Source organism: Mytilus californianus, unplaced genomic scaffold, assembly GCF_021869535.1.
Source record: "Mytilus californianus isolate M0D057914Y unplaced genomic scaffold, xbMytCali1.0.p SCAF_6, whole genome shotgun sequence".
In the NCBI taxonomy this organism is placed as follows: Eukaryota; Metazoa; Mollusca; class Bivalvia; order Mytilida; family Mytilidae; genus Mytilus; species Mytilus californianus.
The window spans coordinates 24,340,563-24,357,317 of NW_026262712.1; the positions used below are offsets into that span (position 1 = coordinate 24,340,563).

Sequence of the window (16,755 nt, forward strand, 5' to 3'; positions counted from 1 at the left end):
AATAGTTAACTTTTTATACATTGTGACTTGGATGGAGAGTTGTCTCATTGTCACTCATACCACATCTTCTTATTTATATTGAAGGTTATGTTATGGTATCGTAAAAGGAGATTTTTAGTTGTGACGTCTATAAAGCTTGGTAAAGAAGTTTTATTTTACAGGGAAAACAATCATGTTTAGGGTTATTATTACGACTTAAAGAAGGAAGAACTATTTGCCATGTTTGTTTTTCAATTATTTTTTTTTAATTTTGTATCAATCAGGGTTTGTTGTTCCGTTTGAAATGTTTGACATTTTGTAATACTGGGGTCTTTTCTAGCCTACTTTACTAAATGATGTTGGTCATTACCGTTCAGTGACCTATAATACTGTAAATTCAGAAATTATTGCGTGCATTTATTATTGCGAATTTGTCATTGTAGACTAAAATGCGATTTTAATTTATGCGATATTGAGAAAATCCTGTTTAATTCATATAAAAAAATTCAAGATGCGAGTTTAAATTATTGCGATTATAACACTGTTGCATTTTTCGCAATAATAAAAACATCTCAATAATTTCTGAATGTACAGTACTTTCATCCACGTTTTTTGGGGTTCTAGATCTGGTGGATAGTTGTCTTATTTACGATTTTATTTCATCTCTTTGATTTTATATCTTTTAACTTTTATTAAAATACTAATTTACACATGATAAAAATGCAGATACGAACAAAGAGAGGCAACCGTTATCCTCCTGCTTTTTTATGTACATCTCTTTAGCATACATAAAGCATTTCCTGGAATTGCCTATGTATACATTGATTGAGTTAAGCTATTTCAGTTGATATTTTATAGTGTGTCTTTCTATGTTGTGATGTTACACTATTGTTTCAAAAAAAGGGTGAAGGTTTGGTACCATTAAAACGTTTAAACCTGCTGCATTTGTTTGCACCTGTCCTAAGTCAGGAATTACATCATGCATTTGTATTAGGCGAAAAAAGATGTTAACATTGGAAATATTGTCGCCTTATTTTATTCTTGTTAATTGCAGATAAATTTAAAGGAACCTTGTGCGGTCATCCACAATAAATACAGTATACGTTCGATACTTAATTCAAATATAAACTAGGAACCTGGTGTTCAGTAGTTGTCGTTTGTTGATGTGGTTCATAAGTGTTTCTCGTCTCTCGTTTTTTATATAGATTAGACCGTTGGTTTTCCCGTTTGAATGGTTTAACACTAGTAATTTTTAGGGCCCTTTATAGCTTACTGTTCGGTGTGAGCCAAGGCTCCGTGTTGAAGACCGTACTTTGACCTATAATTTTTTACTTTTATAAATTTTGACTTGGATGGAGAGTTGTCTCATTTGCACTCATACAACATCTTCTTATATCTATATACAAAGTGGTCTTAAACTGCTCTGGAAGTTTAAGGAAAGCATTTTCTGCAATATCCCCAACAAGGATATAGAAGATCAAAATTTAAAATTCATAGCAAAATCCCATACACTGTCAAACCTATAAGTATTCAGATACTTACACCTATATTTTTAAATTATTTAGCACAACATATGTATTGAAATTACCTAAAAAAATAAAGCCTCAGATATAATTCAGATTTAAATGATTTTGAAATTTATTTACATAATAATTCGTACATGAACGACAGTGCTTCATAAGCCTCTAAAGATTGGTTGGTATCAAAATACATCTTACTGACTATGAACGTAGTTTTAAAATTGTAATATTTTAATTTTTCATGTACATGTACCAACTTGTACTTTGAAAAAAAATATCTACCGATCTATAGAAAAATACAGACAAATATATTATAATATGATTCCTCGAAATGCTATGAAAGTTGTGGCTTTTAAAATATGATTATCTGTTTTACAGCTTTCTGTATTCCTCACTTTACAATCAGTATGGACGAAAGCTGGCAGTGCAAAGTATTACCTTAAATAGTTAATGTAATGACACTTTACAAATAATTATAGTGTATAAAAAACAAATAAATTGATAAGATATTGAAATAAAAACGTACACAATTGCATCACTGTGAAATGATATTATTCCGTCGTTCAGATGATAAATATAGATTACACCACTGCATCAAGTGTGTAACGATATTTCTCCACTCGAAACAGTTGTTTTTCGATATTTAAATTACGAGGCTTGACGAACGTTTTAAATAAATAAAATTCTAACTGTTGAGAGTGGAGAGATATCGTTATATACGAGTTATAGTAGTGGAATCTGTTTCTCGAATGATTTTTGGACGATGTCTAAACAAAGTTTTGCTTCCTTATCAAAAATTTGCAGAAAGTTGTGTTCTTTATATGTTAGGTCATCAGGCATGGTCGCCATTTTTTATGACGTCAAAATAGGAAATTCAGTAGAAACCAAGAAAATTTCACGTCATAATTAGATTTCGACCAATTATTTGTCAAGAACAAAGTTTTCTCCAGAGGTGAAAAATGTGAAAATTAGAGAATGTAATTTGTACATTGTAATCATGACCGATAACTGTTTTTAGAAATAAACACTCGTTGTAAAAATCATCGAAACAGACATGTTCCTTTGATACATTTCTAGTGATTCCGATTGGACGATAAAAGATATGTGAGTTGATAATTGTCAAGACTCAAAGGAGCCGTTTCATATTTTTACTCGAAAAGCCAAATTCACTCTGATGACATTTAGGAATGTGGCATCTTACATATATTAACGTATCATAACATTATAAGATAAAGTGAACACTATTCATAAATCTGTAAAGTAAAAGGTTTAGTTATTAAAAGCGGGTAATAAAAGCGACAATATTTAGGCATATGAATATAAGAAGATGTGGAATGAGTGCCAATGAGACTAACTCTCCTTCCAAGTCACAATTTATAAAAGTAAACCATAATAGGTCAAAGTACTGCCTTCAACACGGAGCCTTGGCTCACACCGAACAGTAAGCTATAAAGGGCCCCACAAATGACTAGTGTAAAACCATTCAAACAGGAAATCCAACGGTCCAATCTATATGAAAAACGAGATGTGAGAAACACTTATGAATCTCATCAACAAACAACAACCACTGAACTCCAGGTTCCTAGTTTATATTTGAAGTAAGTATCGAACGTATACTGTATTTATTGTGGATGACCGCACAAGGTTCCTTTAAGTTTATCTACAATTAACAAGAATAAAATAAGGCGACAATATTTCCAATGTAAACATCTTTTTTCGCCTAATACAAATGCATGATGTAATTTTGTACAAGTCAAGTACACATCATGTCGCTTGTCCGAACTGACTTTAATACCAAATACAATGAATCGCAAACCATTGTTGGTGACACAACATAAAGCTATTTTACACTACAATCATAAAAAACACTCCGTTGTTACCCATGCCAAGATGTTTCAATTTGCTGGTTGTTACATATAAACATGATAAAAGAATATTACTTAATACTTTCATCTGAGATGTACTGTTAGAGATAACGGCATGCTGATAAAGCTTTATAAGATATCAGCACTATATCATTAGTATTCTGTGAATTGATAAACCTGAGTGAGTGAAATATTTTTTTCAACTAGTTTAAATATATATTACTGTTGAATTGTTTTGCAAAAGTAGCATGGTAAGGAGAAGATACAATCTGCACAATATGTACTGGAACAACAAAATCCTAATAAAGACACTATACACAAAATGTATGACAGTTTATTATGGACATATTGAGATTTGAGGAGACAAGTTTTTACAGCAAAAGACATAACTGTACAGCAAATTGCATTTAAACTTCAGACAAATTGGGAGATAACTCATACAAATGCTTTATATGAAAAGACTTAAAATGCATAGATACATAGACAGCAGATTCAAAGAAAGTGGGGATTTTAACAATATACAAACATATATATTTCATCATATAAATGGGATAAGAATCAAATATATTTTCAATATGAACAAAATCTTTTTAAAATCAATTTGTCGCACACAGTCAAAGACTCAAAAAATTAGTTTCTTGTCTACCTCTGCCACTGCTTCCCAATGCATCCTCTGTACGAGTCTCAAATCTCACATATGTATGCACATTTCAAGTGACAATATCCATCTACCCATTCGAAATTAAAATCTTTATAGGCCATTAAACAATTTTTACTGGCTGGTTGATTTCGTTCGTTAGAAGCATAATTAGTATATGGCATCCTTTCATTTGGCTTGCTGATCCATTCCAAATCACTATCATTGTTAAAGTTGTAACCTCCCAACCAGTATCCGACTGCTGAAAATAGTGAAAACAATGGTGACATGTATTTCGAAATGGAAATCTTAGTGTTCGATATGATTGAGTCAATACGTGATTAAAAATCACACACAAGAACCTACAAAAGTAGGCGTAGGTGCAATACATAAATTAAACACTCTGTTTTTTTTCAAATTTGTATGGTAATAAGTATTTTTGTGTCGTTGAACTGTATTGTTTTATTTGCGTATTATATCATCTATAACTACCATTCAAAGCAGGAGATACTGACCCCGTCGATCACAATTTTTACTCCGTTTAAATATCCTGATATCCTCACCGTACATACAACCCATATTTAAATAATTATAGATAATCTTAACCTTCTGACTCAATATTTCATGCTTTTTGGGAATTGTTTGAGAATCAATGATCAACATTCAGCCTGACAGAAAAGTTTGAATTAAAAGTGGGAGTAAATACAATCAAAATATTAATTGTGCATGGTTTTCTTAAAAACATAATACACGTGCATTTATTAAATTAAGAAAGAAAAACAACTGTACAAAACAACCCCAAAAAAACCTGTTAAATAATACAAAGCTGTGCTAGTGTGTTAAGAGATATGTTAACACTACTAAAATATCATCATTTTGGACCCAATGATTGATTTTGTTTGCATGATATATACAAACAATGTATGACATTATCTTCGAAATGTTATCACCTAAACAAGAACCAAATAAAATTGTATATACAATGACTAATATAGTTAAATTATAAACATACCCCCAGTGTTTCTTGTGAATATCTCATTTGTGATAAACTCGCTCTCAGCTTCAGTTTCTATTTCAGCCAAATATCCCCCAAAGCATGTACATTTATTCTGAAATATAGGGTATTGTGAAAATGATCAAATGAAGCACATGTAAAAGATTATGTGTAAAATCAGGGATTAAGAAATTATTGATAAACCAAGGTACCAACTTGATCACGTAAAATTTGCCTTAGATACATCTGATTATTATTTTTAGATTTCATTTGGTCATGTAGATTTTTACTTGTCTATATTTAGATGTGATGTCCTAACAAAGGAAAAGAGCTTTCGACACACGAAATGTATGAAGTTTTACTTTAATTTTTAATTGTGATACAAATTTTACAACAAGACAATCATAAATGATATAATTGTTTGTTTTACATTTAGTAAGTCTTAGTGTATACATTTGATATTAATTGTAATGTGTGTACATTGTGATTGCCTGAGCAATCATATAAATGATGGAAATTTAAAGAAAACATATACATGTAACCAACGAAATAGTCATTAAAATTAAAGAATCGAAGTAAGAATGATAACAATGACAAATAGAAAATTCACAAATAGAAACAGTAGGAAAATACTACAAAACATAATCACGCTAGAACACAAACATTTTTTTATACGAATTCGGTTAAAAAAAGTACTTAAAGCAACACAACAGGGTAAATAGTACAACAAAAACTGCTTCCTTTTCGGACCATCTGAGTTTTAAGAAAAAGTACACATGTGATTGTAAAGTTTTGATCATAAGGACTTTCTAAAGAAAGTTTATATGTACAAATGAAACATATACATTACCATTGCCTCTGACCAAGTGGCTGTAATTTCAATAATTTTGTACAAAGACATACCGAAGCTGACACATTCAGTGCATACCGGTGGAACTGAAACAGATACATATTTGTTATCCTTTTATTCATATATAAAAATGAGATGTGGTATGATTTTTAATTAGACAATTATACAGTAGAGTTTAAATGACGCGAGTATAAGCAGTTATAATACTACGGACTCCATCAACAATTAGAAAACCCATAACTTATAGTCAGCTATAAAAGGCCCCAACATAAAAAATGTGAAACAATTCACATGGAGAAACTAACGGACTAAATCATAAGAATATACGAAATACAAAAGCATATTTCAAATGTTGGGCGTTTAAAATATTACACAAATAACATGAATAACACAGCCGTGAGTATGAGCACTTACATATAGGAATAGAGGGACGCCAAGGGACAATAAGGCTAGGAAAAACAGAAAATATTTGCTCACCCACCCCCACCCCCCAAAAGGACCTCAAAGAAGCAAACAACAATCACAGAGTAACTACACACATAAAATTAATGATCGACAAACACATAATATACAAAAATGGAAGACGGATACAGCAGGTCTGGACGGATCGGTTTCTTCCAGACGTTTGTGTTACAGGTCTGCCCACTCATAGTCGATTCGGTCACAATATGTCATAATTTTCGATGAAACGGACAGCATCTACTAATATAAACAAAGGCAACAGTAGTATACCGTTACAAAGAATGGAGATCCACTTTGTCAGGATTCTAGGGTTAATGACATTCTATAGATACATTATCATTCGTAGGATACTTATTTTCGTGCAGTTCGCAGTTACAAGTGAATAACTCATTTAAATTGTCAACGAAGTACAAATTTTCTATAGGCTTTTTGCAGATTTTTAAAACAACCAAATCAAATATTCACGAAAAATACAATGTTTCCTTAAACCACAAAATTTATTACCTACAAAAATAAATGAATCTACAGTACATACAGATATGGAAAGGTTTTTCCGAGGAGAAATGTGTTCGAGAAATTGGAAAAATTCATCGAAGCTTTTGTTTTAAGAGACAATGTTTCATTAAACCACAAAAGTTATTACCTACAAAAATAATGAATCTACAGTACATACAGATATGGAAAGGTTTTTCCGAGGAGAAATGTGTTCGGGAAATTGGAAAAAGTCATCGAAGCTTTTGTTTAAAGAGACATGTCTTCAATTTTGTGTACTAAACAGTAACCCGTCCGATTAAATCAATATGTCCTTTTGAACTTCTTCCAGTTCTCAATTAGTTTTATGTAGTATTAATCTTGCATTGTTTTGTTGGTCACCCCACTGCAAGGAATACATTATATTTGATATTGCACCAGTCCTGCCAACTTCATAATCTTCAAACAAATATCGTGTTGTTTAGATCCCCAACGGATGAAATTATTAAATAACTGAACCGATATGAAATGCGTTAACATAAACCATACGTGTGCAGATCATTTAACTCCGCGTACAAATTTTAAGTTATATTGATAATGGGTGGTCTACAATTGAGTTCGCGACTTATAACCCTTCAAAATGTGGTTGAAGGGTAAACTATAAGAAGTAAGTTTTAACAGTTTAGAGATACGTGAAAAGCTCGTCCAAAATACCAGGCTTATAATTTGGTACGAAAGACGCGCGTTTCTGTTCATATTTTACTTGGCAATTACACTTCTATTTTTTAATGATCGATAAAGATTAGTTAAATATATCAGCATCTGAGCCATTACTAGCTTCTCTGTACAATAAACAAACAGGCGAATATTTAAAGTTTTATTATGAAATTAAATACATCTTATTCAATATAAATTATTACATTAGATAACTGATTTTTGTTGGCTAACAGACCTTAGAAATAACTGTCACACAAGGGACAGATTTATAACTCTAATTATGATTATTTCATTTATTTATTAACAACTTACCATAACAGGTTAATATTGTTTAGACTAAAGCAAAAACTAATAAAGACGAACATCGCATGATCCAAATATCCTACCCCCTTTTGTCTAGCTATACCATGTGTCGTAAAACTAAAATACACGATCAAAATATATATTGAGCATAACAGATAGATTGTCAGTGTTCTAATGAACCATCTACCAAGCAGGCGACTGCCTCGGTTGTCTCGTGGTACCGTGTTTGCCTCGAGTGTGGGAAGTTGTGGGTTCAAACCCCGGCCCGGTCAAACCAAAGATTTTAAAATTGGTATTTGCTGCTTCTCTTCTGAGCACGCGGCATTAAGGAGTAAGAGCAAAGACTGGTCGGCTCGGAGTCAAAATAATGTGTCCGGTCAAGGTGAAATATCTTCCTGCGGACTATTACGTTGTGAACTAGCACGTTAAAAATCAAACTCAGCGTGTTGGTCTAGTACAAACAGGCTAAATATCATATTACGTTAACATGTTATCGTCCTGAACATGCATATTAATTTGCCGCTGAACGTTAAGCATCCATCCATCATCATCATCACCAAGCAGGCAGTATGTCATACTGTTGTGATTTGAATTATATAGAATCCATATTTAGTTTAGAAAAAAGTAAAATAAGAAAAATACCGAACTACAAGGGATATTCAAAACGGAAAGTCCTTTACAAAATGGCAAAATCAAAAGCTCAAACACATCAAACAAATGGAAAACAACTGTCATATTCCTGACTTGGTACAGGCATTTGCTAATGTAGGAAATGGTGGATTAAACCTGGTTTTATAGCTAGCTAAACTTCTCACTTGTACGGCAATTGCATAGAATTCCATTATATTGACAATAGCGTGTGTGCAAAACAAAAAAATATCATAATGGTACAATGTAAAAAAAAATGGGGTACAAAAGTCAACATTGAAATATAATCTTAATTATTATACACATAAATAACTATTCCAACAAAAAATGGCATATACACAAATCGAAGTTTCATCAGACAAAGTATATCAGCAAAAATGAAAGACAAGAATACAAAATTTACCATAGCACAATAACACAATAACCAAGCCACCACAAAAGTATATTACTAAAAGTAAAGGTTAGGACAAATAAAAAGAACACTATAACACGTAATTAAGGTGATAAACAACGTCAATACCTAGAATCTATACTTCAAGACCATCATGTTTTATTTGTGAACTGATACGGAATATTTATCAACAAGGTCTTGGTATCTTCCAATAAAATTTTTTAGAAAATGGACAAGACATTCTTTGACAACTTTCTGCTCAGACACTGGTGACGTTTTATAAAGTCTGAGTAGCAGCTGCAAGCTCTTGCATACCGAATGAGTTGGGAAATCTATATCCCATATGCAGGTGAAGTTATTATATTGCTGATAAGGTGGGGGAAATTTATATTCTCAAAATTAAAATCGTCTCGTTTGTCATATATTTTGGCACTGAGTTCACCACTTATGTCAACTTCGAGGTATAAGTCTAAAATTGAATCCAGAGGAAGCCGTTTCTGTTTTTTCTTTAATTTCTAGTTCTGGGGGATATATTAATGGAACCCAATCAGAAAAGTTTGGATTGTAAATGGAAAGAACATCATCAATATATCTGTGACTGTGCAATTAAATGATCCGGCTTGTTTGATCTTCTTGTTTTTGATAAGTGTCTGAAGGAACTCCGACTCGCATGAAAATAAGAAGAGGTCGGCAAGGAGCGTCGTACTGTTCGTTCCTAAAGAAATGCCGACAATTTGTTGAAAAATCACCTCTAAATTCAACTAACATGTTGTCAAAAAGAAACTCTAGCATGCTGAATACTTGTTCTTCTGTGAAGCATGTTTTACCTTTTTATTCACTTTTAACAAAATATGCCGTATGGTATCCCAAAACAATAAATGTATACGTATGCTACCATTTTTATATTGAAAAGCATTGTAGATTATTTCTTTTAGACGATTTTTCAATTTCACATTGGGAATGGTGGTATTCAGGGTTGAAAAGTCAAATGTTTTGATAGAATTAATTTCAGAGAAAGATCGAGATTTAAAATTATCGAGAAGTTTTTTTAGAGTTTTTTTAGAAACCACATATGGTTGATACCACAACGCGAGTAAACAATTTCACAGTTTTTCTGAAGACCCACTTTCACTGCGGTCATAATTTTTGTCAATCTGATGGACAATTCCTATGTAGAACATGCAGATGAGCCGGCAATGTACAGTTGTTTGTACGGAATTTTGTGAAGCTTAGGTATCCAATACAAACAAGGTAGTACATATCAAAGCGATTTAACTTTAACCCTCCCGTAAAGTTAAATCTTCTTAAAACGCTTTGCTGCACTGTTAAGATCAATTTAATTTTCATCATCACAAAAGTTAATATATAGAGCCTTTAATACTTTTGGTTTGAGAGTACGTACCAAGTGATTTTTTTTAAGAAACACGTGTCACGGGCTTTTGAATTAATATTTAGTATAATATTTTTTGGTATATCATTCGACCTGGGAAAAAAGTTTGCTGAAGATTGTGAGTATATGGATATCTTGTGGAAATATTTAACGAACGTTAAAATTGAACACTATTCAATTTGTGTGATCATGGAAAGAGATTTTTGTTTGATTTTAAAATATTTGTTATTCTTGCTCTCGATCTACAGACAGAGAAAACTGCAGTTCAGTATTTTTTGTTCAAAAAATAAAATATAAATTGTTGGGTAAACATTAATGACTTAACAAACCTGATAAAGTCAAAAGGTGTGCATTGTTATCAAAATTGTTCTAATTTACTTACAATACGTATTTCTTTTCAAAGCTCTCGATCCAACAGCAATATTAGTAACAGCACAACATTTTTCCGATTTGTCAAGTCGACAAATCGAAGTTTCATCAAAGAAACTAGCAACACAACATTTCTTCTGTAATAAACACATCAAAGCGCACATTGATAATGACTCTGAATAGACATCTTCTGTATAGTGTGACGACAAAACAATTTCATCACTATGGACTTTAAATACCATTTCGGTCAATTCCGAAACATGAGAACTTGAAGAACAAAAAGTAACAACTGTCATCACGACATAAACTCTAAAAAGTACACTTTCCGTAATCATTATTTTTCGAAACGCAACAGAAGTCCGTTTTATTTAAGTCTTGCTACTTTTGGGGGAAATCTGCTTTTAAATAGTATAGATGTTTGTTAAATTATATGCTTAAAATCAATAAAAATGTCTCAAAATTAATTAGATTTTCATTAGTTGCAATTATCCGCTCTTTATTAATTTCAATTGATGTATTTTATCGAGGCCTATTGTAAAGCTACATCATAATCAATTCACAGAAACAAAATGTCAAATTAACCCATTGTGTTTGCGGAGCCCTAAAGCAAACACAAACATTTGGTTAATTATCCTTGAAATTAATTATCGCAGACATGCATATAAATGTTAACACATTGTCATACTATCTTGTGAAAGATTATAGTCAAGATAAATTTAAGCTCAATTAACAGAGTTTTGCAGAACTAGAAATTACCTATCTCTTTATAAATAAATTTTGATGAACCCTTAGTCTTGCTGCGTTTTAATTTGAAACCTTGAGTTCATAAAACAAATATCAAAACTATAACCAAATGTAAAAGTCCATAAAAAGCTACGCAGAATAGTAAAGATAAAACAATCCAACAGAAACCTGGGTTGGTCTCAGGTACAAAGAACATTCTATTTGAAAGGAAAATTATAGGTTCTTACAAGTCTCTTCGAAAAAGAATCATTGGTCAAATCACCTCAACATGATTTTAAGTTGTTTGTGTCGTTGGGTTATTGTTCAATTGTGTTATCAATTCATCTATTTGATCAAATAGAAGTATGCGTCCACATGATCCTGTATTGAAGGATTTTAATCTATGCGAAAACCATCTATCTAAAACGCTTACACAATATCATGTTTAAGACAATTCTTTGTATTAAACATTAATGAAAATAATCCAAAGTAATTTAAGGGAAATGAAAATGATAATAAGCTGAATTTCATTTGATATTTTATTTGCGCACTTTAAAAAATTGTTTATCGCCATTAATATTCAAACTAACAATGTATTGTGACTTATAGTTGCTTAAATCTGCGTTATTTTGACTCTCTTGATATGAAATTCTATACATACATTTGTAGTTGGTTTGAGACACTTGTTTTGCATTTAAAAACAATTGTTTTTCACTTGTAGTTTTTTTTTTTTTTTTGGTTAATATTTTTTTGGATAGTTGTCTAATTGGCAATCATACCACATCTCCTAATTGTATACGGGTGACGCGAGAGTAACTTGAGGAGTAAACTAGTTCATTATGATATATATATATATATATTGTAATGGTCATGTAATAGATTGTTAATTGTGGACACATGAACTGTGATTACGGTATCTTAACTTGCAGAGTTATATATTATAGTCATATTGAGAACAATTGTAACTGTTTGGTATATTTTCTATGTTAATTTGGCATGACTTGTATCATAATAATTAATAGCACATGATAAAAGTCCGAAAAAAAGAAAGGTCACTGTACCCGGACAAATTGTTCTTACTCTGAGAGAAATTCTTTCTAATGAACACTTTATTTATAACACTGAACATGCTGAAACCACAACACCCAATTACATAGGGAGTTGAACTTACACCCAAAAATCATTTAAAAGTTACTATTACAAGTTCTTGTATATCGATTGAAACATACGTCATGTTTAACACAAGAGACATTATTGAAACATGATAAGTCATAAAACATTTTTTTATGTAAGAAGCCATAAGAATGTCAGATATGTAAGAAACCATGAGAATGTCAGAATATGTTAAAAGAATGATGAAGTAAATGGTAAACTGTAAGTTTTTTACTTTCTTGAAAATAACAACCCCGTTTTAGTTAGAGCCTGTCATGACATGCGGTCTATAATATATAATTACCATAAAAGGTTCATTATTGTCTACTGAGTGTTCCACACTTTACGGTAGTTTGATGCAAGGCTTTCCGTGGTATTTTTTGGTAACACCTTTGATGTGAATCATCCTTTAATGCTTGATTATACACGTTCATTATTAACGGAATGCATTCTGTGTCCGTAGGCACAAATTACTGGTATTTCTAGAAAAGTTAATTCGATGAATCTGATATGTACTTCTAATGGCAGATCAGTAGACAGTGTTATCTAAACGGATTGCATTCCGGATTGTGAAAATAGGAATGAGCGTGGATTTGCATGCCGGATGATGCCTGGATGGCAGGAAACATTTATTTTGTCGTCGAACCCGGTCTGGCTCCTTTTGGAAATTATGCCATGTTCTAAGTTTTTTGTTACTACTTGGATATGTCTTATTAATCTGTTTATTTGATCTGAACATCGATAAACTACTGTTGTCCTATTTCATCAGAATAATATATGCAAATGAAGTAAGCTTTTTCAATAGATTAATTACAGTTACAAGAAAGAAGAAGAAACACAAATGAGCAATCCATAGTCAAAAGTCTAAAAAAAACGACAATACCGTAGCATAAATGATACACACATAAACAGTTGGAAAAGTGTTTCAAACGTAGAAAAAATTAGATAGAGAACTATTAACTAATATGAGTAACAAGAACCACACCAACTACCTGTGGTGAAAGCAAGTGCTGTGGAAGACTAACCAGATCCTGCTCCACTTGCAATGACTAGTGACACCCATCGTGTTATTCATTGCAATTAAAATGCCGAAATCTGAGTCTGAACATTAATGAATTTACCTTAAAGTTTGTGGATAGATCTGAAAATTGCAATCTGACAAAAAATACTACTACCAAGACCTATCATGACATGTCACTTCCACCGTGACTACCATGTTTCATATGTAACAACATCGATACCCATAAGTAAGGGAAATCTGAATATTGAAAGCAAGACGACTTAATGCTGGGCAAAATGAAATTGTGTAACATAATTTGCATAGATTATTTAATAAAATTATGAATTTAAAATTCCGGACATGATTTTTATTGTGAGCAAATAGTTTAGATGATTTTGGGGTCTACAATATTTAAACTTGTCTAGTTACCGTTATTGAATATCTGTTTCGCAGATGTCTACGGATATGTTCAAATTGGCGTAACTTCAATCTGTGAAATTGTATGGTGAAGAAACGATTGATATTTCACGTTCTAACATTTTTTTGAATTTTTTTAGTCAGTTATGTTGTATATCAATGATGTATGCTTACTCAGTTTTGGCTGCTTGATCCCAATTATTGTAACATTAACCTATTACGTTTGTTTTGGTTGCTCACCAAACTATGTCAATATAACGGAATTATAAACTACTGTAAACAAACTGGGAGGTTTAGCTAGCCATAAAACCAGCTTTAACCCTTCATTATTTTAGAAAAAGCCTGTACAAAGTCTGGCATATGGCAGTTGTTTTTCACTTGCTCCGTAGATTTATCACGTTTAATTTTGTCAGTTTTTATGGACTTCCCTTTATTGAATTTGCCTTGGAGTTCTGTATTTTTGTTAAACTTCTTAATTGAAGAGAGACTAGACATGTAGGAAACTTTATAAATACGGATAAGTCCAGAATCAAATTACAATGTTCCTAACACGTTTGAATATTAAAAAACAACACCTATATCATCACGTATACATTTTGTATTGGAAACGATAATTTGAAAAAAAGACATAAATACATGTACCAGCCGGATTTATACATATGTTATCCCTGTGTCAACTTACTTTGGAACTGTGTTATTATTTTGCATGTCTAATCCATGTTTTCCATTTTACTTTTGAGCTGTAATACAGCTTTTTTTTCCTTGGAGCATATACATAGATATTAATAAACCTTTTTACATATTTAAGAATTCCATTTATAATCATGCAGTCTAAATGCAATTAGACAACGTTCATAATATTGATCACTTGGTTGTTTAGGATTCCAGTTGGTAAACGGCATTTCTGCAGTAGGATTGCTTATCCATTCAAGATCATCATCTTCCTTAAAGTTGTAACCTCCAAGCCAGTATCCCAAATCTGAAAAAAAAAAATGAATTTAATGGTCGATGTCCTGCTTTTAAAGTACATTAATTTTTATAATTGTTTGATTTAGACTATGGCATGCTGTAAAAGCTTTAAATTTTAAATATTTTTTTTTCATTTAAAATAAATTGATAAGGATTTAGACAAAGGTTCAGCCAATGTACAAAATCTCCAACTTCTGTCACAGTTTCCTTAGTTCAAGGTTATCTTGTATTTTGTCTTCAGTATGGGACAGTACTATGGATTTACACAGCCAAAAGAAACTGACCTCAATGTGTCTTTATCTATCTCGCATAGCAAATTAGCTACCACTCAAAAAATGTATAATCTTTAAAAAAAACTTCAGCCAATGCCAAAGTATAATATACGCCGTTTTTGATTTTTTTTTTCTTTAAAACTTTTTACAATATGTGCATCTGTACTATGATATTAATTCAGAAAAAAAAACCCAAAGTTATCGAGGAGATAGTTAGTCCCATTTGTCAATAAAGGAAGTCAAACGTTATTGCCATGTAAGGAAAACAAAATAAGAATACACTGTAGTATACAGAAAATTTTCTAATAAAATAAAAATAAAAAACTTTAATAAGATCCGCTAAAAGTTTTCGAATTCTATATGTTTATATTACTAGTAGACCAATGTTTATCTGATCAATGATCATTTTGATATGAACAACTAAAATACCGAACAATAAATTATTAAGTCATTTTCAGTCTTTCAGTTAATTTTCAGACTTATTTATTGTGGTATATTCAGTACTGTTCAGACATTTCGCTTGTATATAATTAAGATCTGTCTAATCTATGCTCAAACTGTTCAGTAGTTGTTATTAACCTGTACGCACCGAATATCAAGTTATCTGCATATTGATATTGTTATATATCAGCTGCCAGTCACAATATGAAGTTGATGTTGAGTTCAAAACTTCTTCATATTGTGTCCAGCAGCTGATATTTTACAATATAAATATGATGAAAATCTGATAATTGATTTATCGGAAGTATTTGTGCATTTTGCATGATAGAAACAAGTGTTTGTTACACCAGCAAACTGGAAGATGACTTGATAAGTTCGGGTCAAACTTATCAACGTTGGCTCATTCATTATGACGTCAGTGATATATCCTGGTCAAAGGTATTAAGGCTGGGTTAGCGTATTTGACATCATAAAGCCGTGATAGTTTTATTAAGAGCTGAACAGAGTGATACAGAGAGTGGGAACACCGATAAACATCAACAACATATTGAGTTGTCTAAAAAGCTACTGAACAGTACTGAATACTTATGGATAATTCTGAAACTTGACTGAAAGAGTGCCTGACTTCATAAGTAATTGTTTAGACTTTTCAGATGATGTAAAGATCGAAATGACCGTATCTTACTAAAATTAATCTACTTGTGATAGATTTAAGCTGAAATTTGTAATACCTTAGCTATTTTAATGTTTTATAATATCTGATAATAATAAACAAATATTGATTACAGTGATAAAAATAATGATAATATTGATAATAAATTTGTGTACGAATAATAGTAATGAGAATATTTATTATAATAAGTGAAAAAAAACCAATTCAAGTTGATTAACAAACAGCATTTATCAAAAACTGTATTTTTCATTTAAAGGAAAGTATTTTTTTTTAATGTGCTGATAATCTTCAAACGGGAAATTAACAAAAAAAAGTATTGACTATCTTCAAATTACTTTGGCCTCTCACGACCGTAAGGACAATTATTCTACCGGTCTTGAAATGTGTGATGAAATAGATAAACAAGTTGAAAAATACAGTGGTCAATGGCTAACATCAAAGTGTATTATACAAAACAAAGTATACACTCGTCAGGTGGTATAAATTCATTCACTAAAGTATGATTTATCAAC

General features: G+C 31.5%; 1 protein-coding gene across 1 annotated transcript; it reads right to left on the reverse strand.

Moving 5' to 3' along the window:
• Positions 1–3,682: 3,682 nt before the first annotated feature.
• Positions 3,683–10,978, reverse strand: LOC127706102 (perlucin-like protein). Its single transcript, XM_052210567.1, has 4 exons — positions 10,610–10,978; positions 5,846–5,931; positions 5,014–5,110; positions 3,683–4,263 (listed from the first exon to the last, which is right to left on the reverse strand). The coding sequence occupies exons 1-4, from the start codon at positions 10,929–10,931 to the stop codon at positions 4,049–4,051; spliced, it is 720 nt and encodes a 239-aa protein (XP_052066527.1). The 5' UTR covers positions 10,932–10,978; the 3' UTR covers positions 3,683–4,048.
• Positions 10,979–16,755: the final 5,777 nt, after the last annotated feature.

Excerpts from the sequence above, each read along its gene's own strand:
- LOC127706102 (XM_052210567.1), bottom strand. The coding sequence starts at position 10,931 with ATGATTACGGAAAGTGTACTTTTTAGAGTTTATGTCGTGATGACAGTT. Across the intron at positions 5,111-5,845 it reads CCACTTGGTCAGAGGCAATG|AATAAATGTACATGCTTTGG; the intron begins GTAATGTATATG and ends CCTATATTTCAG. Across the intron at positions 4,264-5,013 it reads ATTCACAAGAAACACTGGGG|CAGTCGGATACTGGTTGGGA; the intron begins GTATGTTTATAA and ends CACTATTTTCAG.